The sequence below is a fragment of the Pyxicephalus adspersus genome, chromosome 6 (assembly GCF_032062135.1).
Source record: "Pyxicephalus adspersus chromosome 6, UCB_Pads_2.0, whole genome shotgun sequence".
Classification (NCBI taxonomy): Eukaryota; Metazoa; Chordata; class Amphibia; order Anura; family Pyxicephalidae; genus Pyxicephalus; species Pyxicephalus adspersus.
Window position 1 is genome coordinate 88,848,882 of NC_092863.1, and position 26,139 is coordinate 88,875,020.

The 26,139-nt window shown below is 38.9% G+C and overlaps 1 protein-coding gene across 12 annotated transcripts in view; it reads left to right on the forward strand.

Moving 5' to 3' along the window:
- NEDD4L (NEDD4 like E3 ubiquitin protein ligase) overlaps positions 1-26,139 on the forward strand; it is a 221,180-nt gene that overhangs the window by 155,306 nt on the left and 39,735 nt on the right. For 11 of the 12 annotated variants that reach the window (XM_072416533.1, XM_072416534.1, XM_072416535.1 and 8 more), the window contains 7 exons: positions 4,396-4,446; positions 8,525-8,586; positions 10,358-10,460; positions 13,650-13,816; positions 16,637-16,766; positions 20,791-20,964; positions 23,478-23,552. In XM_072416533.1, coding sequence (XP_072272634.1) covers positions 4,396-4,446; positions 8,525-8,586; positions 10,358-10,460; positions 13,650-13,816; positions 16,637-16,766; positions 20,791-20,964; positions 23,478-23,552 — 762 coding nt within the window. The remainder of the gene's footprint in view (positions 1-4,395; positions 4,447-8,524; positions 8,587-10,357; positions 10,461-13,649; positions 13,817-16,636; positions 16,767-20,790; positions 20,965-23,477; positions 23,553-26,139) is intronic. The other variant, XM_072416526.1, reaches the window with a different exon arrangement.

Genomic DNA, 26,139 nt, shown 5'->3' on the forward strand with positions numbered 1-26,139 from the left:
AGTGCTATTTGCTGGGCACCGATAGGACGTTTTGTGTGTCTCTTCCCATCTCCCTTGTCATCTGGCACGGTGAACACAAGGCACCCAGCCAGGAATAACTTTTCACTTGGGCTGACATCAGGAGCCAGCTGCACATCCTATAGGCTGTCTCAGGGAAATAAACAGGTTTTCTCACATCCCCCTTGAGAGCCCAATGTCTCTTCTGTTAACCCTGCAGGTGACTGACACCAACAGTTGTAGACTCCTATTAAGAAAGATCTGTCACTTAGTGAGGGTGAGGATGAACTGACACCTTGTGTTTTTATTTTTTAAAGCCCCACCCTATCTTTTTTTAACATGACCCATCACTGCTCATCACCATGGTAGTTCTAGGCATTAGGGTTATAAAAGAATTGGGTAAAATAGTTAGGAGAACCTGATGTTTTGCTTATGAACTAACAAGAAGATGGCTAAAACTCAACTGATCTTTTACAAAAGTTTTAATGAAAAGTTTAAACAAAACAACACAACAGGTGCAGTCGAAGGCAGTGAAAGTCCCAGAGGAAACCAGTTGATCTTGAAATATCGTAACATCTTTGGGATGTGTCCAGGCCAATGGCCATGAGTAAACTGGTACCAAGAAAATAGATAAGAAAGAGGGGGTAGAAAAAAAGAAACTCAACTGTTTTTACGTTTAATTTTGTGAAATACATTCCAGATGTTAGAACGATTTTTAAAGTCTTAGGCTAAGTTCAGACTAGCAATGAGGTTGCGGTGTATTACCATTGCCTTGGGGGAGATGCTACAAGTAAGTTCCACCTGTAACAGCCCCAAAAAAATAAATGAGGGTAGCAGTGAACAGTATTGAGCTGCCAGCTATCAAATCTGGTTCTGCCACCATGCTGCAAAAGAGGACCCTTGTGCTCTTTCTGGAATTCGTGGTCTTTCTGCAGATGGCTGACCTATGCTCCTTACTGATTGGAGAACTCTAACCTAAGCAGGGAATGTGTTGGACCACTGAGAAAGACTACTGCTTCCAGGCATGGGCAAAACTACTTTTCTACAGCATGCTGACAGGATTATGAACACACTTTAAGACTTTGAACACCTTTTGCATTGGTAATAATTGATCTTAATTAAGCTGAAAGTTAGCTGTAAAGAGGAAAGATTGAAGAAAATAAATTTATTTTTATTTTTTTTCTTTGTCTATGCGCCATTCTTCCCAGCAGCTCTTCAGAACTCTGTTGCCTGTCAAGTTTTATTCTGTTATATCCCAACATCCTAAGGTTGATTGTACATGGGCGTGAAGCCAAGGCAGTTTCATCTCCATTATGTTTGCTGTTTGATGACAGTCTGCAGTGCAGCAAAGCCCTCCTTCACCTCCTAACCTCCTCCTCCTACATATTTACTGTAGTAGGCTGATAACTTGCTGGGATGGCTTCTGTCAAGCCTTTTAGATAGTATTATACATGTAGTTTAATATTTCGGAGCTCATCACACACACATACACACATATTTATTCTGTTTAAAGGTGGCCATGTTCAATTTATTCCACTTGTGCAAATGTTGTACATTAGAGCTTTGTATTATGTTGGTCTAACTTAACTATCCATTTGGGTGTTATTCACTCAGATGAGTCCCTGTTCCATGCACTTGTTGGTAAATACAAATATTTACAATTAGGTTGTATGTGGTCTACAGATGCTTAAAAAGGTGGGAAGGTATTTGTGTATCCCCTATATATACAATGCAGTAATGTCATAAAAAATGTACAGTGCTTTTTATCACAATGGGGATTAAACTTAAACTTCACTTTTAAAAACAATACTTTATGTAGTTTTAAATAGACTGGAAAAGAACTACAGTGTCTCCCAGGCTTTTTTGTATGTGACTCCATTGGCATCATAAAATAAGAAATTTCTGCATCCCACAAAGCATCTTTAATAGAGACGGCAATAAAAACCAGAAGGAGACCCTGACCCTTCCTAATTCTCCCCAAGACTTTTAACAGATCATTCAGGTATAACTCAGTTTCCCGCATGCTTGAAATATTTTAAAGCCAAAGTATACGTTTTAGCATGGTTCATGGGCCGTGTAGTGCAGAGCTTAGCTCTGTATGCAGTGGTGCCACATTCAGAGCCAGCTGCCAGCGCCAATGCACAGGAGATAAATCTTCAGTGGCCATCCAATGGCCAAAGAATATCTCTATGCACTGGAAGTCTGTTGTGGAGTATGTGGTGAAGATAGTGGCTTCCGAGAACGTAGCAATGACAGGGTCCTGGACTTGTCATGCTGAAGGATGGCTGCACACATTTAAGTCTGTTCCACAGCTGGCAATTATGGCTGATGTTGATTATTGCAAAAGCTTACCACCCACCAATGGGTACAGTTCCACTTTAATTTATAGGTAGCCTAAAAACCTTCAGGAAGGTACATAAATCTTATCCTTGGCAGCGTATCTGTGAAATGAAAGGTACTCTTTGAGGTGCCTTACGTTTGATGAGTCTTAGGCATGTGGCCTCCATGTATGTCTTCTCCTGTTCTTGTAAAGACGGATTTCCATCCCTCTCTCTAACTAGGTTTATCTGCCCTAACAGGATATGTTCTTCCTTGCTTTTTTTTCTACCAAACTTATAATTTTATCTCCTACTGATGTTCTTTTGGCTGGTAAAAAACAGATGACGGCACAAAGTAGCTATCAGGGTGTATGCATAATTGTATACATTATGTGTCATGTTCCATGCAGTAACGGGTGCAGTTACATAACTGTTCTGTAGCTGGTCCTTATGGTAAGTGTGGGCTCTGCCTATGTAGGGTTAGGGAAGTTGCAGCAATTAGAATAATGGGGAAGCAGTGAAAAGTGCTATAATTTAGGGAAAGTGCTGCACATTTTTAGAATTTTATATGGAGCATTTTAGGTAATTATATAAAACTTTATTTTTTCCATTAGTATTGAGTTCTCAGATGAAAGAAACTCAGTTGTGAAAAATAAAAATTGAATACCTTGCAGAAGAATTGAACGTTCATCTAAAGGCTCCTGGATGATGGCCATAACAAGTACTAAATCCAGTGATGCAGAATCAAAAAAACTTCATTTGCCTTCCATTAACTGAGTCATATCCTCCTTAATTTGTGTCTCACATGCTCCTCTTCCCAGGCACTGCAGATTACAATGGGAAGGGTCCAGAAACAGTGTCTGATAGCCATGTCCCTTCCAACATTTTGTGTGCAAAGCAGCCTGTATAAGAAAGGCAATACTGCTTTGAGTTTAGGTGAAGTACAACTTCATTTACAAGGAGCTGGATTAGTTGGAGTTCACTGCCATGGTCAACCAGGATTTGTGGGTCTTTTAAAGGGGACTCCCTGCCAGCACCTTTTATCTTAAACTCCTTTGGAAAAAAAAAGCTGGTGGCTTAATATTAACGTCCGACAACTTCTGGGATGTTTCATACCTCATTGTTTTCTGTGCTTGGCATTTGTGTCACTACAGGACAGGGTAGGAAGGAAAATGCAGATGGATCCACACCAAAGGTGGAAGTGTCAGACCACTGTGTAAAGTTTTCCTCAGCACATCTTAAAGATTCTCAATGGGGTTATAGTCTACGGTGGTCAATGCATGTGTGAAAATGCCCTTACCCCCCTCTTTCAAAACTCAATGAATCTTGTGATTGGCATTTTGGAATATGTCAGTGTCATCAAGGTGATCTACTTTTTGTGCACATAAAGTTCTGAACCCAAACCTGACCACTTGAAGCAACCCCAGATCATAAACCTCCCCCACAAAGGCTTGTAAATTTTTTTTTTTGTCCAGGCGTTGTATAAGTATTTTTTCTAACATTTTGACATTTTCAGGAAATAAGAGATAGAATGCAATTTCCTCATCCTTTTATTCTAGCCCTGCTTTCTTAAATTCTGGATCTTATATAAAAATAATGTACTTTTAATTCTGCACTTGTTCCTCCATGTAATGTTTAATTTCTCTGCAGTCACCATAGTACAAGCCCTGAGATTTTCATGAAAGGTCCATTAGCCCGCTGAGTCTAGCTGTATGCATACAGCGTATCCAATTAATTTGGCTTAAATATAGAATATCCATTACAATCCTCAGTTTGCTTTGTCACCATGTGAAGGCTTGATTAAAGGGTACTGTCAGCTTGTGTTACAGTGAATGGGGTTTAGGCAGTTGAGAATATTGTACAGTTAATAAAGTTATTTATATAAGAGCAATATACTGTGGACTTTTTAGTTTTTTCTTTTTAAACCGACGTTGGTTTTTCCAATTCTCCGCCTCTTTAGTCTGGTAATGTCTACTCTATTCATCTAGCCATCTATTCAAAACTGAAATGTTACTTTGCAATAAGCTTTAGTATGTAAGTTCCATGTTTTTAAACACTTGTGTTCTTTTTTTTGTTGCAGACTAGAGATGACTTCTTGGGTCAAGTTGATGTGCCTCTAAACCACCTACCTGTAAGTGGCATTTTATTATCCTGGCATGGACTTTAAAGCAGAACTGGAGTTATTGTGGCCCCTGGAGCTTTTGTTAAAATGTACATACAGCATACATTCTCATTATGGCACACTGATCTGATCCATTTCTGCTGTTGCTATCTTTTCACAATCCAGTTTCGTTGGTCTTCAATTTTAGGCCAGTGTTTAAAATGATATAACTCGAACTTGTGCACAGTTGTTTTGTCTTGCCACCCAGCTCCTATTCTATGCTGAGATGACCATGTGCCAAAAAATAAATAAATATGACAATTATGGACATAAATATTGGCACCCTTGCATTTATGTCAGAAAATCCACCCAAAAAATTGTTGCAATTACAAATTCTTTGGTGTTGCCATACTCGTTTTGTTTCTTGGCACTTGAAGTACACAAAAAAAGCAGTGAAAGAAAAAATCTGAGACATTCCACAATGATTGGCACTTTATCAGAATTGTAATATATAATCGTATTTCAAGCATATGATGCTCGTTTAATTTGTAATTTAACTCACCTTTAGTAATTAACAGATGCTGGCAATATGGAAATTCCTACGTGCAACCAGTTAAAATGGAGAAATGTTGACTCTTGTTTTTGATTGTCTGTGTGAAACACACTAAGCGTGGAGAAAAGAAAGAAAATAATTGTCCGAGGATTTGAGAACCAATATTATAGAAAAGCATGGACAATCCCAAGGCTATAAGTCCATCTCTAGAAATCTTAATGTTCCTGTGTCCACTGTGTTCAACATTGGAGAGAAGTTTACAGCCCATGGCACTGTAGCTAATCTCTCTGGAAGTGGACGAAAGAGAAAGATTGATGATATGTTACAATGAAGAATTGTTCGAATAATGGAACCTCAACCCACTTTCAAACAAATTCAAGCTGAGCTGCAGGCACTGGGTACAACAGGTTTATCAGCTTGCACTATCCATTACCATCTGAATGAAAGGGACACTATGGCAGGAGACCCAGGAGGACCCCACTACTGACACAGAAACATAAACAAGCCAGATTAAAGTTTGCTGAAACTCACCTGTGAAAACCGCAATACTTCTGGGAGACTGTCCTCTGGACAGATGAGACAAAAATACAGCTTTTCGGTAACGCACATCATTTAATTGTTTACAGAAAACAAAAGAAAACTCTCAATAAAAAGAACATGGTCCCTGCAGTGGTGGGGTTTGCGTTGCTGCTTCAGGCACTGGTAGTCTGGACTGTTTGCAAGGTATTATAAAATCTGAAGACTACTGAAGAATTCTGGGGCTCAATGTGTAGGGCCCAGTGTCAAACTGTGTCTCAGCCAGAGATAATGGGTCTTACAGCAGGACAATGACCCAAAGCATATGTCAAAAAGCACCCAGAAATAGTTTAAGACAAAGCGCTGGAGAGGTCTGAAGTGGCCAGCAATGAGTCCAGAACTAAATCCCATAGAGCACCTGTGGATAGTTGAAAAAACAGCAGTTGGTAGAAAGAACCCTTCAAATCTGAGAGACCTGGAGCAGCTGGCAAAAGAAAGGGTGGTCCAAAATTCTAGCAGGAGGATGTAAAAGACTCATTGTTACAGAAAGCTACATTAATAGCTACATTAATTGTTACATAAAGAGTGTGCTACCAAGTATTAGGTTGAGGGTGCCAATAATTTTGTCCAGACCAGGGGTCAGCAACCTTTACTATAAAAAGAGACATTTTGCCTCCTCTTCCACTAAAGAAAAATAGTCTGGAACCGCAAAACATAACACAGTTTATAAACTTTTAAAAGTAAAAAAATTTTTTTAATTTTACAACAAGTGTGCATGTGTGGGCCTACTTTGAAATAAATTAAACACTGAACTATGCCCCTAGAAGCCTCCAGCTTCTAACGTATCATCCTGTTACATTAGAAGCTGGAGGCTTCTAACGTAACAGGGTAGATTATTTTGATGGGCAGAGTTCTTTATGTTCTGATGATAGCCTAACAATTAAATTTTAGGGGGTGTTAGTCACAGGTGTCCCCCACTTGCACCTACATTTTTGGTTTTGTACATCTCCCCATTCCAGAGGAATTGGGGTTCAAAGGAGGGGGATGTCGATGTACACGCCCCGTGGTAGATTTATTTCACTGGTAGATTTTTTTCATTAGAACACCGGATAGGGAATCCCCCTCCTCCGCAGTGTCTTGGGAGGAAGGGGATCCCCCATCAGAGATCTCCCCGCGGCAGCCGAAGGGAGCCACAACAAGGAGGCTGAAGAGCCGCATGCGGCTCCGGAGCCGCAGGTTGCAGACCCCTGGTCCAGACCATTTTTAAGGTTTTGTGTGGAATGTCTCAGATTTTTTTCTCTCTGCTTTTCTCTGTTCTTCTATTGCAAACAAAAGAAAAAAAAGGCAATACCCGAACATTTGTAATTACAACAATTTTCTGGGAGAAGAGGTGCATTTTCAGACACAAATGCAATATTGCAAGAGTGACAATATCTCTGGCAATGACTGTATATTAGCAGGTCAGGAAAAAAAAGGTTTAATGGCATTCCAACTATAAGCTACGAACATTTGAAACATTAGGTATAGTTATACTTACTACCCTACAGTACTTCTACACTATCAGGATGTATTAGCAGACAGCTTTGGGCTGTAATAGGAGCAATCGCTTCTACATGTTCTGTTAGGTGCCTACCCCTCAGCACCATGCTCATATGAAAGTAAATGTGGGTTGCCCTGGTGAAAACCACTATTGCACAAATATATTGTCTATGTGCAGCCATTTATGGGAGCACTAGGGCCATCATTCACTGTTAAATGTATATTGATGATATGTAATACCTTTTTAAATGGTCATTTGCTGACAGTTTTGGATTTTGAAATTAGTGCTGTCTGTGACCCTGTTGTACAGAGTGTTCTCTCAATATGCCCTACTGACCATTTTTTGTGGAAACTGAAAATTAGGGAAAACACAAAAATTCAAATTGTTACAAGTATAGGAAAAGAGGGTGTGATTGTCAATAGGGATACTCAGGTGACTACTGTAACTTTATAGAGAGAGATTTTCTATAATTTCCTTTTGTGTTTGTCCAGTTGTGGGCACAGGAAACACAGTTCATATTCTATACAAAATGGGAAAGAAAAGTTTAGAATAAAGGCAGAGTTTGCTTCTTAATGTCAGGGTTGCTGCCCCCAATGGCTGGTGGGGGTGAAGGAACAGAGATCTACAAAGAATGAAGCAGAGAGATCCTTGCACTACAGTTCCCCAGGTGCAACTTACTTTTCATCAATGAGGACATTGACTTAGAAATGTAGCGACATTTCCAAATCTCTCAAAACTAGCAGGCAGTGCCTACGATGCACTCACACCACAGATATGTCATACAAGTGCACAGGAATTACATGGATAATTTTACACTTGACATTTCTAGATAATTCCTATAAGAGTCACATGATAGTTTTCCTCCTGTTTCTAACATTTGTTTTCCCCCCATTCATTGTACAGCAGCAGTATGGCTGCAGTAGGTGGTCTTGTAAAGGGCCTTTTTGGTTAGCCATGAGCTTCTTGATCCCACATCTGATACCTTACATTAAGGCCCTGATTTATTAGGGCTCTCCAAGGCTGGAGATGATACACTTTCATCTGTGATCCAGCAAACCTGGAATGGATTTCTATTTGATACCAAAAGTTTTCAATCCTAGACCAGATACATTCCAGTTTTTTTTTTGGATCACCCAGGTTTACTGATGAGTGTGACATGTATCCTGTCCAATCTTGGAGAGCTTTTATAAATCAGGCCCTAAGGGTTTGGAAATTGAGCTGCTTAAAGCTACATGGCTGCTGTCAAATGACTAGCCAGACAGTGACCAAGGACTGGCAATCATCCACTGGTGGTCATTCGCTCGCTCTGTTACTATAATCAGAGTACAACCATGGAGGGCAGAGAGTAGGGCTGCTTGTTGTAATGTCTGCAGTCAGATCAAGTTCTTTGATAGCAAAGCCTGTAAAATAATGCACTTCCTGTGAGAACAATGCCTACACCTTGTCAAAGTTAAATCCCTAGAGAGAATAATGGTGTTAAAAATTAACTTTGCTTACAGACTGAAGATCCCACAATGGAGAGACCGTACACATTCAAAGACTTCTTACTCCGACCAAGAAGGTGAGTTTTCCTTTCTGTCTGCTTATAAGGTATGGGACATTGCTTTAATTTTTCTCATATGTGACATTTCTGGTGCCTGTATTGGCCTCAGGGTGTTCTTGTTCATACTAGGTAGATTGTATCAAGCAGAAGTCTTGTATTTTTATAACTTTTCAGCAGTAAACACTCAGTACAGTTTACTTTTTACAGAGCTGCTGTTTTCCTTCACTGTGCGGCATGTCTCTGATATTTCTTTTCTTTCCTTTTGCCTGATAAAACCAAACTTTTTTTTTTCGTTTGGTAACCCACCTTTGATTCTGTAAATAATCTGAAGACAATTGTGTTCACCAGAGCCCTGTCTGGTATGCATGCCATGTGACTCAGCCTTGTCTAATTCAAAGTTTATTTATTAAGTCCAGTTTGACGTTTCACTGTTGCTTTCACTGTGAGCTTTTTAATATGCATATATGGCCCTTTGCTTTTGGAATAAACATGAAAGGGTTAAAGCTAACCTGTATATCTGCGACTCTCTCTTGCTATTGGTCCTGGTGCCTATTATCTCGGGTAACAGCTTTGAGCTGTCACAAACACAAAAAAGTGAGCAAAATTCTTCCTCTTACTTTCTGCTGGTATTCTGGGGACAGAAAGTAAAGAGAAATGTTTCTAACTGGATACAGATGGCAGCAAAAGAACTGACAGCAATTTATACCAATATAATATATAACCACCCTAGTCTATAATAAATTAATAAAAATAATAAAGTTTGTACTTCACTGAAAATAAAAATATTTTTATCTAATTTCATAGCTTGTCAGATCACAAGCTATACCAAGGACAGGAGCACAAAATGAAAAACAAAGGATACACAAATTCAAAGAATAAGTCATTTATATCCTAAACTGAACCTTGTACTTTAGACAAGGTCTGCATATTCAATGTGACTTCCCTTCCCCCTCCTAAACCAAGCAAAAAAATAGAAAAAATTATTTGGTGGGTGGGTAGTTAGATTCTATACTGCTCTTTCATTGATGTCATCAAGATCGCTAGTAAATAAGTGCATAAACTCTCATTAGGAGACACTGCAGCATAGGCAGTGAAATTTGGGCTATATAGCATTGGCTCACTTTCTTTTCCTCGGACCAGATCCCTTCCAGGTTTGCTGGATCACCCAGGTTCGCCCATGATAGACTATCTTCTCCAGTCTTGGAGAGCTTTAATAAATTAGTCCCATTGTGTCAAGAGAAACCCAATACAAATAGGGTGTATGGCAACCTCTGAACTGTCATCCAGAATTTACCATTGAGGTGTATGGGAATCTGCAGACCAGTGTGCGTTGTGCATTTCAAACACAAATATAACTCTGGTATACAAAGTCCCTGTAAAGTCCCAAGTATACAAAGTTCCTGTACACTAGCCTGAAATATTTCCTCTCTTCGCTTTACTGAAAGTTCCCTTGAACCAAATTGGTTGGTTCATACTAAAGAGAATACACTTTGTACATAGATTATTGATTTTAGCTTTACAGTTTCTCTGCAGTTATAATGATCTATTTTGCTAATAATGTTACCAAAGTGAAAAATGTAGCCCTAAAAATATAGAGAAGTAGGCACATAAAAATGTGAAAGACACTGAAAATGATTTCAGATAAAAGCTGAAATAACGCATAATATGTGTATAGGAAAATAAATTCTTGGATATTGCCAATGTTTATATTCCACCAGTTTAACAGATCAGATACCAGGTTTTATTATTCAACTTATATATGTTAAACCTTCTGCGATTTTATTTCCAGCCATAAGTCTCGGGTGAAGGGTTTCCTGAGATTAAAGATGGCGTACTTGCCAAAGAATGGTGGACAAGAAGAAGAAACCAACGAGCAGAGAGAAGAAGCAGAGGTAAGAAAGTGTGAAGGGTACAGCATTTTATATTATTTTCTTTATTTAAAGTGCATCTACACACCAATAGCCGCATTTACTATATTGCAATTTACAAGTCCTTATATGTGGTAGCTGCACTTGTTTTCTTTTTCAGTATTCTTTCCCCATAAATTTCACCTGGTAATTGTGCCAGTAGCACACTTCTTGTTCCTGGCTGACTAAGGTTATTTACACACGTGCAGTAATTGTAGTTGGAAAGTATCTTTCATGATCCTTTCCAATAACTGCATGATGCATGAACGAGTGCTGTACATGGAGAGAGGAGGGGGAGAATGACGGTGCGGCACCCCGCTGCGCTGTCTTCTCCTTCACTTGCAGTACGATCGTTTCTTCGTTCATCATCCAGCGTCCGTGGACCTGCCATTACGACTGTTCGTTCGGACGATGGACGACGAAAGCTGTACACACGCAAGATTCTCGTCCAATATTGTCTAGGAATTATTGCACCTGTGTACCTAGCCTAAGTCTACCCTGTATCTATGGATAGAGCTATAGTTATCACACATAATAATCAACTTTGTTACATTTTTGTGTTTGGGTTTAGATACACCCAAACCTATAATTTATCAGCAAGCTGGAATATACTTTTGTTTTGACCATAATTCATTCAAAATAAAAAGTTTATCTGGTTTTAACATGGACAAGGATAGAATGGATGTATTGGTATATTTTGATAGAAAAGACACATATCATAAAGTCACCCAAATTCATATTGTGTGTACAAACAATTCATTGGATACTGTTAGGTTTCTGAATTGAATTGAAATCACTTTCTATTCAAGAAAAATTATGAGAAGAACAGAATATGGTAAAAAGTTGTTAAATGTTTTGGACTCGGGATCAATCAATTACTAATTTTCTGACTGGATCAGTCAGTTAAGCGCCATCTTGGTAGCGGGTCCGCCCATGTGTTAGAGGTCTTTATGCTGACTTGCCCTCTCATCTCCTACTGTTGCCCCATTGCTTTGTAGTGTGCATAAAATGTTCAAAGAACTGACCATCACATCTGTATACGCTTGTTGGATATCCGATTCCAAAAAACATTTGAATTATTATGGAGTATGTAGCTCTAACAATCTTCACTCTTCTGGGAAGGCTTTGCAGAATGCTTTGGAGTGTGTTGGTGGAAATCTCTACCCGCTCAGCCATAAGAGCATTTGTGAAGTTGGGCACTGATATTTACTGTGAATGCCTGGCTTGTATTTGGCATTCCAACGCATCCCAATGTTGTTCAGTAGGGTTGAGATCAGGGCTATGTGCACACCTCTTCATTTCCCCCACACCAAATTCATCAAACCATGGCTATGTAGGGCTGATTTTGTGCACCTCAATTAGTGTGTAGGTGTGTACACATATCCTTAGCCATTAGGTTAGATGTAATATTATGGTGTACACAAACATTTGATTTTTTCCTGTATATATTTCACTTTGTGAGGATTGTTAATATTTTTTCAATGACTCTATCACTTCTAAAATTGCAGATAAGAAAGTGCACAAAAAATGAATAAATGCCTAACTGCACTGTTTTTCCTTCGCAAAAATTACATTTTATTACCTTATAATGTACCTGTCAACTTGCTAAAAAATTTGAGTAATAAATTCTATAGTATAGTCTCCTGTTTTCTTGAACATCATTAGCCCTCTATTCTTCTAGGAGTGTCTAATTACTGTCTGTGCTGGCCAAGCTCTTCAGCCCCTCCCTTTACCCCCTCCCCACATAAATTGTTTTGCTTCTTTCAGTAGGGCACAATGTGCAGTATTGTGAAATGTAATTTCTGAGTCCGCTGAAATCTTAGGCAAAATGCCTGCACCCAGCAGCAGTCTTAAAGTGGATTTATAGTCCTACTATACAAAATAAAGTTGGTGGTTATTGCAGAAATGGACAGGAGATGCCCCTTCTGCAATAACATATCTTACCTTTCCTGATATCGCCGGTAATATGCGAAAAAGCTGAGCTGTGCATGCTTAGCACCAGCTTTGATTGCCAGGAAAATCTGCCAATCCTGGCTTCCCCTGCATGTGCCAGAGATGGATACGTCACCCCACCATGGCCAATAAAGATGGCTAAAGATCATCATTGGGCAGAAGAAGAAAGGCACTTTGTTTGGGAACACCGGTAGGTAAGTGGTATTGTGACTTTAAATCCACATTAAGACATTTGAATGTCTATATAAGAAAGGCTTTTACAACTAAATTTTTGCATTGAATAATTAAATGTTAACATAATCATTTGGGGAGATTTTTGTTGAAATAAATGGTCCAGTAACAGGGTCTCTTTAAACTAAGCAATTTTTGTGCAGATGCAGGTTTATTTTCAACTACCCGAGAGTCATAATTTGTTAAATGTCTCTGGTCTTTATCGGTCTCTGGACTCTTTCTAAACACTAAGATTAATCTAGTGATGTTAGTTCCTACAGCTGCTGAGCAGTCCCAGTGTATGCATATCACTGAAAGAAAACAGGCATAAAATCAACCAACATTGCCCTTGTTTTAAACACTTGAATGATTTGATCTAGGAAGGAAAACATCATAAAATAATAATTGTAAAAGCTTGTTTGCCATTTCAGAGATGACAATGGGAGGTTCAGGTCCCTCTAATCTGTATTTATTCCGGAGACCGAAAACTCATAATACAGGTTGGACTGGAAGTTGGGGAAACACACAGGGAGGAATTTTAATGGAAGATGTTTTGAAATTTAGTTCTAAATCTATCTACAGTCATATTATGATGGTTCAGTCAGATGACCTCCTCTTGTGTACTGTATATGAGGTCCGTGACTCAGCTATCCAATCACCCATTGTCAGAGGGAATGAATAATATAACTTTTGTTACATTGTCCAAGGTGCTTCCTCTGGCTCCCTGCCCCACTGTGTGTGAGCTGCACATCTGGATCAGGCAAACCACCTATCAACGTGTTAGGTGCAGGTAATTTGGCAAATATCACTTTGCCACCCGTTGATTTTGCCAAGGAGTTACATCTGCATTTTTCTTATTATTAATATTTATTTAGTCCATGTAAACTGGAGGACAGCTTAAGGTTAAAAAAACATTAGTAATATTTATCTGGTTCATGATTTGGCTTTTGGGTCTGTAAGTGGCTTTTCTTGATAAATATATTGCTTTCTAATCCTCCCCTTGTTCTCCAGCAGGCTTGGAATGCTGTAGATTCCAATGACTCTTCCTCTTCACACCAGCAAGAAATGCCAGTCCCTCCCTTACCCCCAGGATGGGAGGAAAAAGTTGACAATCTTGGGCGTACATACTACGTGAATCACAATAACAGGACCACCCAGTGGCACCGGCCAAGCCTAATGTATGTATAATGAATGTATTAGCTTTGTCTTATGTAACTTTTACCCATTTATACCATCGTTAGACTTTTTTCATTAATGTGAAAAAACCTTTACACATTTACTGTGCAGTGCTAATTAGTCATGGTGGTGCCACTAGTAAAACTGATGGTCAAATGCTTCAAACTGTTTTTCTATTAAAAGTCAGCTGCAATGTGATATAAATGGCCTTTCGTTGAGCAATTGTATCCTCGCAGTTCTTGGATTCTCTGATCGGTAAACACACTAGTGGCATTACTCCTAGAAGTCATTGCTATAGGATAGAAGGGGTTTTTGCAATTAAAAGACAAGGATGAAAACCCCTATTAGCACACATACCTCATTCTCAGCAGGACTTAATAACACAGATTTGTTCATAAATACTAAGATCAAAATGTAAAAAAAAATGGTGGGTAAATATGAAACACTGTATATAACTAATACCTGCTTTCCAATATATAGTCAGCAGATGAAGCCCATCGCTCCTTTTAACATTTGTTTTCCTACCTCCTGTTGAGGTGTTTTCCTACCTCCTTGTTGCTTATAAAGCTCAATAACTCAAGCTAATATTTATTTATACACAAAGGTCAAAATCAGAGCAGAATCTCCTCTTCCTTGTTGTCTTTTTAAAAGAAAGAAAGAGAGACATCTGTTCTTATTAAAAAAACAGTAGTTCAATTGGAACTTGCTGTCATCTATTTATTGTTTATATCTTAAACAAAGACTGTGTGTATTTATGTGTAAACATAAAATATTTATATATTCTATACATTTTAAAATCCAGACAAACAGGTACACACACAGTTGAAATAAACTTATGTGAACTCATCTGCCAAAGGATTTGTAATTCTGTCCATCCACTTTGGTGATTCATACCCCCTTTCTATATAGTACATCCAAGAGGGTGATATTACTTTCTCTGTTAACATTAAGGATTTCAGAGGTGTCACCTACCCACCCAAGGTGTGCAGGTTGCACAGCAGAGGAGCATTAACACACTAATAGTTCATTACCTATCTCCTCCTGTCAGCACATGTACATGCACCATAGCCTGATTGGCTCATTTTGCTGCTCCTCTCTCTCCCAGTTTATGGGTTGCTGTGCAGTGGATGAAAAAAGGTTGACATAAAGACATATATAGGTACTTATACTATTTATGTTTTTAATATGAAACACTTTAATGGAATACCTAGTCGCAAGTAGAGTTTTCATTCATGCCCAGTGTTCAGCTTTAACGTGAATTTTTCATAGGATCAGCATTACAACCCTGACCTATTTCCACTGTTTGCAGGTGTTACAAACAAGCAGTCTGGTGAAGTGCAGATGTAAACAGTAAAATGTGTCAACTCTCACATAATGCATTACAATAGGTCTGCACCATCCTGGCTGTCAGAACACTTATGTGAATAAGGGGGGAATTTATTCTTTAAAAAGGAATCATTATACCTGTGCATAAGGTTAAAATATGTAAAGTTATGACTCCCATGAGAGCCCATTTCATTGTGTGTTACAAGCTAAATATTTACCACCCCAGGCTTCAAGTCATTTTCATTCTTTTGAACAGCATGTAGTCCCAGCAGTAGAACTGCACATTATTAAGTTTTCCTAACTCTTTCTCTGCCGATCATTACCTCCAATTTTCCACTGGACATTTTAGCTGGACATTTTCAAAGACTCTGACTTTCCTTTTTGTTGGGTTTGAATAGAGTAAGGGAATACTGAAATTTTCAGTAATAAAAATTACAAAATAGAGAAAAAGTACAGAATTTAATCAATAATAACAAAAGAGACAAACAAAACTTAACAACAAAGTGATATAACAACAACATTAAGATGCACAATCATGAAATACCAGAACCAAATCCAAAAAATACTAAAAGATTCTGCAGCCTGTCTGAATGTAATTTCCCCCTCCCCCCCCCCACATCCCACATCCCACATCCCACATCCTATATCTTATATAGAGGTTGACCCACCAATAATGAGAATGGAACATGTGAAGCTTTTCAATTGGTGGTTCTAAATATCTGAGAAATAGATATTCTATTTAATAAATTGCGTGGCATGTTTATCATCAATAGGTTTCACAAAGTATTTCTCTTGGTCTTTAATAACAATGTTCAGATTTGGTGGAAGATGGTTCAGCCAAGCATGTAAAGAAGTGACTTTTGTTGCTGTCTGTGTCCCTGGTGGGTGGATTTACCTTCTCCATTAGTCCAGGGACCATTGTCAACCACCTACAAAGTAATGGAAAGTCTAACATTTTACAAATCATATTAGCAAGAAAACTTTCCGTTGGAAACACCTGTGATGGTGACAACCTGCTCCTTACTTGTGAGAGTCTTCCTACAAGACTGAGATTGACAAGAAATATCCATAGTGAAACACAAGACTGCAAACCCTGGCAGGTGCTTTACCAATTCCTGGTTTGGGATTTAGTTTTAGATTTTTGCAATGCCATATTTATACAAATAAAATGTATTTGGAGAATGGGCAATGTGCATGGTATACAAAAAAGTCATAAATTATGAATGGATTTCCTGTTCAACTGCTACTGGCCATACATTGAATCTCCAAACAGTCACAGTATAAACTGTGTAAATTTAGATTTTACTTATAAACAGTTGATTACGTATTCTAAAGAAGATTGAACAGAAATATGGTGTGAATGGTCAGCTTTAGGTCATCACAGACTCTGAGGACCATTAATTTGTGTTTTCCATGCGTAAATAATCTTTTTGTTTTTGCTCCAAGAACTTGATTAGATTTCTAAGGTTCTACTGTCTTTTCTTGACAATTTCCAGAGATGTTGCATCTGAATCAGATAGCAATATCAGGCACATACAGCAAGAGGCCCACCGAGTATTCAGATCGAGGAGGCACATCAGTGAAGACCTAGAGCCTGACCATTTGGATAGTGGAGATATACCTGAGGTGAGCGGAGTAATATATTTGGCTATTGTTTAATTACATCATCTGCAGAATCTGCTTTGGTCTGAACTCTGTACAGTGTAACTATGAAACAAGACTTACCCAGGGTCCAGTGTTTCTATGATCTGGCAGGTCTTCAAGCATTATTCAGCATCCAGGTATCAAGGTTTAATCAGCTAATGACTTATTGCTAGGCTGAACAGAAAAACAGTCTAAAAAGATAGAAGGGAGCATGCATGGGCTCATGTTATATTTTCAATCAGGCCACTGACTGATCAGGCCAAAGTTAGGAGGCAAAACACTTGCCGGATAACATGTGCCAGTCTCTCGCCAGGATGGTTGATGGTAAGTGCAGATGGTAGGTGCAGAGACTGAAAACTCCCTTCCAAAGTCAATAGAGGACATGCACTGGTTATGTATTGTTACTAGGCCTGGCAATACTGTGGCAACACTGTGCTTCACCAGCCTATAATCCCACTGTAGTAGCAAGCAAGGCAATAAGTGTTGTCATTCTTGTAGGGATGTAAGGGTGGAAAATTGGCATCTAATTTTTTTGTGTATAAATGTATTTACTTAAACTTTACTAATGTCAGTGCTAGCTTTTTTGTCATATAGGCAAAGCTTAGCATCACCCTTCATAAATACCGTAAAACATTAATATTTAAAAAAAGGAAAGTCCGAAAAATCCATACCTGCCTTTTTACAGTTTTGTATTATGTCTACAAACAAATAAATTTATTTGTTTTCTGGTGTATTTTCTCATATGCCATTTGTTGTTAACAAATTCCCTTGGACTTCTGTTAGTGGAATTTAGGTCATTTCAGGGACACATTGGTAGGCTTGTCATTGGCCCTGTTGTTCACTAGGGAGACTGTGTTTTGATCTGCACACCAACGTATCAAGTACCAAACTGGCATGTATGAAATCCATTTAGAGACTCCGAGTCCTGGCTGATTCCTTGTTTACAGCCTGCAATATCACTTGGAGGTTATTACAGAGCAGGGCAGCGGACACGACAGCGCACAGCTCGCTAACATGCTCAGTCTCTTGAATACAAAACACCTCCTCTGCCTTTGTAATACACAGAGGGGTGTGCAGGGAACCTGGTGGTGGGGGTAGCGCAGGAACTACAATGACAATTAACAGGTTACCTTCTTTATCTAGTTCACCAAAGATAATCCCACAAATATACAAAACACTGCTTGCCAGGTTATCAGAAACTATCCTTATCCAGTACTTTGCTCAATATTTGCAAGTATTGTGACTAAAATACTAAATTAGGCTCATCCTACCTGTAGCAGACAAGAGCACATAGATGATTTTACCAAAATTCTTTTGAATATCAGAGGATTGTCATGTATATGGGTATACTACTCTTGTCGATTAATGTCTTTCCTGGTAGCCTTTCCTAATGTTTTTAACATGGGGTAACCCTTAAAAACCACTTATGTCTTTAGAAAACCCCTACCACCCCTGCTATAACTACTATATCCAGTACTCTTTATTTATTGGTGTAGTGCTCAATAAGAAGAATGCCTTTTACAGTGCTGACCATTGTGTCACCATTACAGATAGCTAAAAAGATTATTGGTGTCGCTGGGAGTACCCAAAAATTGCTCATTGCTCAACCCGGAACCCTGATTAAGAAACACTGGCATCAATATTAACATGGGGCTCTTAGGAGTCCAGCCTTTTTTATTTGGCCCATTGGGAAAGGGAGAGATTGTACAAACCTGCTGCCAGGTTATTTTGGAAAAAAGTATATTAATTAATCAAGAATAGTAACCTGTACAGTTCTAGCTACCTGCAATGTCTGTAGGCACTTACATAATTTAGATCTATAAGGTGCAAAAAAAAGAAGAAGCAATGTGCAGGCACATCATGGCCATTTTTGAATTTTATTGAAGTATTACCAACCACAATATGACTGTGCCTTTGCACTGGGTGTCTTGGTAGAAATCCAAAAATCCACTGCTTCTCTGTAAGTTTTTTTAAATTGTAAAATATAGCAACTATAGACTCCTGGGGTTTTCACAGCATCTGAAACACTTTAATAGACATGCATTGCCCTGTAAGAGCTTTGACACTTCCTGTAACTTGAACATCCTAGTTAACTCATTTATATCCACAGAAAGGACAACTACAAGTTCTGATGGTTGTTTAAGAAATACGAGGTGGTGCTTCTTTGTCATGTGCTTTACTGAGTTGCTGTCAATCATCTTACCACTTAGACAAGGAAGCACACATACTAAATCTATCATGTTGCAGAAAAGCTAATTTGCATATTATTAGCCCTTCCAGTGCCAGGAAAGCCACTAGTATTAGTATACAATTATGTTTAGAGGTTTTAACACATCTCTGTCATTGCTGGGGACCAGACTTAAGTGGTGCAGGTGATGACATCATAGTATGTATGTGCCCATGTTTTCTGACCAGCCAAGCAGTCTCTTCAGTGGAGCGAGCCAAGGAATGCCATTAAGCAGCGCATTGCAACGATGCCTTCATAGGGGAGACAGGGCAAGTGGGGAACGTCTCGCCCTTTGAAGATAAATGTGTCCAACGGCAGAGATTGGCATTCAAGCCGTTTAATCCCTCAAAATGTTAAAACACAAGTAACCGCGGGCTACATATAAATAGGCCAACTAGCAAAGTAGCTGACACCTTCGAGTGGGCTGATGTCACTTAAACTATAAAACTCCACCGTCATGCTTTTGGGGGGCTCTGTAGCTAAAAGCACTTGCTGCCTAACAATGACACAGTGAGACACATTATAAAGCTTAATTTAGAATTCTAGTGTTGTCTCCTTGTGACCTTGGACACGTTAGTCAAGTGTCCATGGCCTGTTCTCCAAAAATAGACAGTAAGCTTGACTGGACAGAGATAGAGAGCACTGGTCAGATTTTGTATATAGCACCATGTAAAACGAAGTAGTATAATACACCCAGCCATGAAGGATGTGTCATTTGTATATGTTGTGCATACACATTGCCCATCCTGGTATTTGACTGTGTGTTTTTTTTTTGTTTCTTTTTTTATGGGCAGTATATGTATCCTTGCTTACATTATGCTCCACCAAATATGACATATCCTTACATCTCTTCTGCATTTTAGCTGGTTTTAAGGGGCACCTACTTGCACAACTAATTCGGTAAAATTTGGTGACTTTGTGTTTTTACATGCGGGTTGCACTTTGTTCTATGAATATAGCTGGGCATAGACTTGAGAAGGCTGATGTTTGTGCAGGTAAAGGATGGTAGGGTAAGGAACAGTAGCAATTGGGATAGATTATCTGACCTGTCACAGTGATGATTCTCCTCAACAATAGTTGGCTGCCTTAAACTTAAATCAATAGAATATATATATATATATATATATATATATATATATATATATATATATACTGTATGATAAAATATTTACCTTTTAAAGTTAGAGGAAGCTTGTAATTCATTCTGAATATTACAGCACCATTTTCTGTGGTTCATATGGGTTTGTGTTACCAGCTTGAAGGTCTTTGAGCTACATATAGCAATCACTGTGTAATATTATATTTTTTATGGCCACAGACTTCCTCTTTGACTTTTCCATGTCTTTTTAAAACTCATCTAGGGTGCTCGCTGTTCTATAAATACTCTTCTATACATTGCATAAATTGGGAAGCCGGTATAGAACCTTGTTGTGATGTTGTAAATAGGGCACTAAATATCATATTTCCTACAGCTTATTTAGGCAGCTCTGCACCTCGATTCTAAGAGTTTAGCAACAGAAACTTCTCACTTATCAATTATCATTTATACCTCAGTGGTAACCCTTCATTGCTGGTCTGAGTGACATTCTAGTGTATAGAAAAGCTCCTAATGATGGCAGATGATGGACTCATTGCTACTGATAAAAGTAACAAACAAGTTCCGTGTGGCTATTTCCCATGAAATCTCTTTTGTTCTGTATATTTTCTGTAGCCCTGTACTGAAAACAAAATGGTACTAGCAGGAATTCCTCTTTAAACACACTTTTTCTCTCTTTCTAGCCATGGGAGACTATTTCAGAAGAAATGAGTTTAAGTAGTGACACTTTGAATGCATCTCTGCCACCACCTGCGTCCCCCGTCTCTCGGGCAAGTGCTCTGGAACTGTCGGAGGAGCTCAACCGGAGGCTACAAACCAGTTCTGAGTCCAATGGGGAACAGTTCAGCTCACTTATTGTAAGTATTGAAACTGCAGTTGGCATACGTCCTCCTATGTACCAAGACATGCCCAGCCTGCAATTAGCTCTGTGTCAACAAATTACCAGTAATTAGACTTTTGGAACTTAATCTAACGAGATCCCAGCTGAGTGTCAGATGCAACTTCCTTGATTCATGAAAGCCTGTGCACAGCAAAAATAAGGCCTTTGCATGCATCCAAACCTTGACAAATACCAAGTAGGGTGCTCTTATCCATGGTTTAAATCCACCCAACCCTGTCCCTGTTTTACTAAATTTGTCCCACATTTTGACAGACCTGTAAGACTTCTAATCTTGACATTCCCACTAGATTTGGATTCCTCTGGGTGCTCACAATTATTTCCACAACCCAGAATCCTATATTAAACTATTTCACTTTGAACTCAATTGCCCTATAAGCTTGTTCACTATATGGGCAAAGGTTTGTGAACCCCTGTTCATCTCATCTTTATGAGTTTGTCAGGCATTAGTCCCACATCCTCTAAGTTAAGCAATAAAAAGAGAGAAAACCTTCCCAACAAATTGCTTATTCGTGACCTAGAATGAAAGTTACTACTTCAAGGATTTTTCTCAGAGTGGAATCAGTTTTGAGGAAATCACTCTGCTTAATTGTATTCCCTACTGCACTTACACATAGACACAAACTAACTTACTAATAGGTTATTTACTAAACTTACAGCAAGAATCTTGTACGTACGTGCAGAAAATAAACTAAGCATGAATGAAAAACAGTATGGCTGTTGGTCAAACCCAGACATGCAGGGCAAGAGTGTCAACGAGTTACCCACCACTCTATCTGAATGACAGTATACCCCCTTCCTTACAATTAAACTGTAGTCACAGAAACCCTTTACATAGATGTTTCAATCTAAAAAGAAAGGAAAAATAATAAACTTGCTTAGCTCTACCTTTGCCATAATACTTGATATTTTAAACCTATTAACCATTCTGGTTCTTACTGGTTGTCACTGCTGAAAAATAAAAATTGTTATAGCTTGTTGAATTGAAGCTAAAGTGTCATAAGGCATAGTATCACAGGACACACCTAAATACTACAGCACAATCATAAGTATGTGTAAATACAGAAAAGCATTGATTTTCTGTATTTGATTGCAACTTGCACAGGTAACCTGTTAAAGTTAAAAGAATGAAATATTTTCTGGACTGCAGAGCCATACAAGAAAGTATGACCTATCGAAAGTCTTTCCAATTTCTATTCTTGTGTGTTGCCAGACTGGAAATAGTCTTATATTAAGTGAATAGCTTTAATAAATTGCTGTGTTGAGAAAATTTCTAGAGATTGAATACATTCTCAAATACTCCTAACAGCGGGTATAGAATGTCATACATACGATTTTTTAGCGGGCAATAATTTCATTTGGAACTACTTTCATCTTGATTTACTTCTATTGTAAAGTTAAGGCAGGACTTAACTGAAATCTGAAATTAACATAAAATTATCAATGACAATGTTTCCAATTTACATTTTGTTTCCCACACAATGCTATTTACCTCTTTCAACCTACCCACTAATTTACAATTATTATAGGCATGTGAATCTCATTCCTTTTCATCCACCCCATGCCCCTTTCCAGTCTTGCACATATGTATTTATGATTGTGCCATTAGATACTCTGATGCCTTCAGATTGCAGCCATTTGACACATTTCCATAGACTAGTGAGTGTCTGTGTGGGTATCTCAAGACTTCAGAGGAGGAAATACTATGAAAAAGGATGTCGGTTAGATGAAGCACCCTGGAACGATGGATTGACCAGAAGTCAGTGTAGCATCTGAGCTTCAATTTTTTTATTTTACATACAGAATACCAAAAGTTAGGCATTAGATTAAGCACAACATAGGAGTTCAATTGAACTTCAAATTGAGCCGGAGACATTTATGTTCTAACAAAGTGCAATATCCAGTGGCAAACAATCCAATATAAATAACTTCAGGTCATGCCAGAGAGAACTTCTGATTTCTGTAATTTGCATATCCACAATGCCTCATTGTATAAACCCCAATGTATGCCATCTGAAAGGAAAGTGTTTGGCTTGAACAACAAATCAGAATCTTTCTTTTGTTTCCAACCTATACCCTGAACAGGACCTGATTTCTGATTGGTTGCAATGGGTAATGCCTTCCTTTCATCCTTCAGACTCTTTTAATCAATAAGGGTCCCTTAGTGTTCCATTGCTTTCAATCACTCTGCTAATTTAGGGATAATATACTAACCACGCGCACCACATTTTTTTCTTCACTGCAGCAAGCAGCTTGGGAAAGGCGTAAGGTAACAACTATTCCGACTCTCTCCCATGTGGTGAATTTTTGAAAATGTATTCTTTATTTATGTTTATTTTATTTTTCTTTAACGTTAGGGGTTGAATGGTGTGTTTCTTTAAACTAACACAACTGTGGTGTCAATATTAGATGTTGCCAGTGACTTGAGTCTTGATATATTGACCATTTTTTTTATAAATCATGTCTTTTCAGCAGCGGGAGCCATCGTCCAGATTACGGTCTTGTAGCGTGACCGACGGCGTCGCTGAGCAGGCTCAACTGTCCATGGTAAATTCCCCCCTTTCCTCTGTTTTTCTTAGTAACCATCAGACACGGCTGTTCTTTTTCCTGTGGTGTAATAGACATTACAATGGCAAACCTTGTGAAAAAAAAAGATGTTACAGAAAAATACCAAAAAACAGGAAAAAGGCCATTTCGTGTTCCTCTTTACTTTTTATGGTTTGGGGTCTTTCTATGTCAGTTTTTGATTTATGTGATTACTAACTTTTAGTTATTGTAAATTACATTAACTCATCATGCTTCATAAACTATTGGTATATTTGAAGGGGAAATTTAATCAACTGAAGACATTTACTTACCATGCGTTTTATGATTGTGCTTCCAAGACCACCTAAGTACAATATGCAACGCAGCACGATAAACTTCAAGAACTGTGCCACTTGTATTATAGAAATATTTAGATCCAAGGAACTGGATGCACATAAGGCTTTTCTAGTTATATTTTTTTAGAGTCAGCTGTTCTGCATAGGAAATCTGTCTTCATTGCAAGTTGGCACGGGCCATTTTCAGGTTTGGTTTCCTGCAAAAGGATGACAAAGCAGTTAAGCAGCTGTAGAAATGTGTTGACTATCTCTTCTCCTTACCATAAGACAATAAGTGAATGTCTTCACAAATGCCCAACTTTGTTACCACTGAGAAGGCAGTAGTTGCTTCCAAAGTTGCTTCATCATTAGCCAGTGTTGCCCATCTCCATTGCACAGCACCTTCCTAGGCCTGGACAGTATAGAACGTGTTGACGGTAATGGAAGTTTTGGACACTGAAAATGACATTCCCAGCACAAATGAATACTATGCAGCAGTAGTTGAATAAAGAAGAAAGGTAGTGGTTATGTGACTGCTGATGAACATGTAAAAGGAGGCACTTAGGATAATAATGTATTCCTACGTATATATTGCTTTAAATATACCTATAGCCAGAATTTTTGATGGATGACAACTGCTCTAACCCTGTCTAAGCTCCAACACCATCCAACATATGATTGGGCTAGCAGTGTGGTAGCAGAGTAAAGGTAGATGGGCAGTTGTTCTTTCAAGAGCACCTGTCAGTTTTTTTTATTTAGGGTCTATAGTAATTCTGTGTGGTTAGCCTCTAATACTCTCCAATATTACAATAAAAAGTGCCAAAACTGCTAACTCTACTCTGTCAAAAACTAAAAACATTTTAGATGGGTCTAAATAATAATTTCAGCCGCCTTGGTACGAAGCCTTCCACAATGTTTTCCAAATGTGTTTACAATTCAGATCCCAGACTCTCGGGTATATCGGCCAGAATACCGAGCCCTTGGTACACACACTTGAGGAATGTTGCTAACCAAGCATCAGCCGCTTATCCCTGATGCCTGAAGGTGTTATCTCATCACCTCTCTGACATTTACAGACTTGCCTTATTTGTCACTTGTCTACATGATCGCTCAACATGTCAAACATCTTGCAGTATTTCCCATGATATATTTATCAAACTTGGAAAGAAAATGGCTGCTCTGTGGAATGTGCTCATCTCCTATAACGCATTCCTTTAGAGGTTTATTATACAGATGTTGTCATAGCAACCAGAAATATTGACTTTTGGCCCAAATGATCAGGTTTACAGGAGCCGTAGACACTTCCTTTCCCTGCAATGGGAGAGCAGCTGATATGCAGTCCAGAGACTTCTGTGTGATGCTGATTGACAGCACAACTTACACATGGCAGGATTGAGGGGGCTGCCGGGCATTTGGGGAGCTGATACAGGGCAGTGCAATGAAAGAACCAATGTGGTATTAAAGGCTGACAATATAGGTTATATTTTACATTTAACCTCCCTAGTGGTATTCCCAAACGTGGCTCTGGGTGGATTTTCCATACCAAAAACGATAACCCCGAGCCACATCCGGGGTGGAATTGCTAGGGAGTCCTACCTGGTTCCCACGTTCCAGTGGCATCCTCCAGCACTGCCTGCGGCGTACTCCAGCGCTGCCTGGCATCTGCGTCCGAGGTGTGTGAATGTTGGGGAACGCAAGGCCAGGGGAACCAGATGCCGGCTGGGCATCAGCTCGCAAGTCTTAGGCTGGAGGGTGGGACTGTTGGGCAGGTAGGTGGGACCGGGCAGGAAATTTAAAATAATGACGATTTTTTTAATGTACCCCTTTTACATCTAAAAATCCTCATTATTCATACTGCCAGAGAGGTTAATATATTGTAGGAAGCAGCAAGAATCTGCAATACATTGTTGGAGGCAGTGAAAGCACACATTACGTTGTGCTAAGCAGACAGAGCTTACATTGCATTATATGAGTCAGAGGAGTCTGCACTGAGAGGCAGTGACCACGTATATTACTTTATGGAAGACAATGGGAGCCCGCACTATATTGTAGGATATGCTGGGAGCATATATTGTGTTGTGTCAGACAGGGACACATTTTGGAGGCCATGAGAGGCCTATATTGCAGTGATAGCCCACACTGCATTATGGAAGGCACTAACAAGTTGTACTACAATTTGGGAAGTGCAAATGCCCAATTCTACTGTAGGGGCCAGTGGGAATCCACTTTGTGGAGCAGGAGCCAGTAGGAATACAAATTCCAGTAGAGGTTGT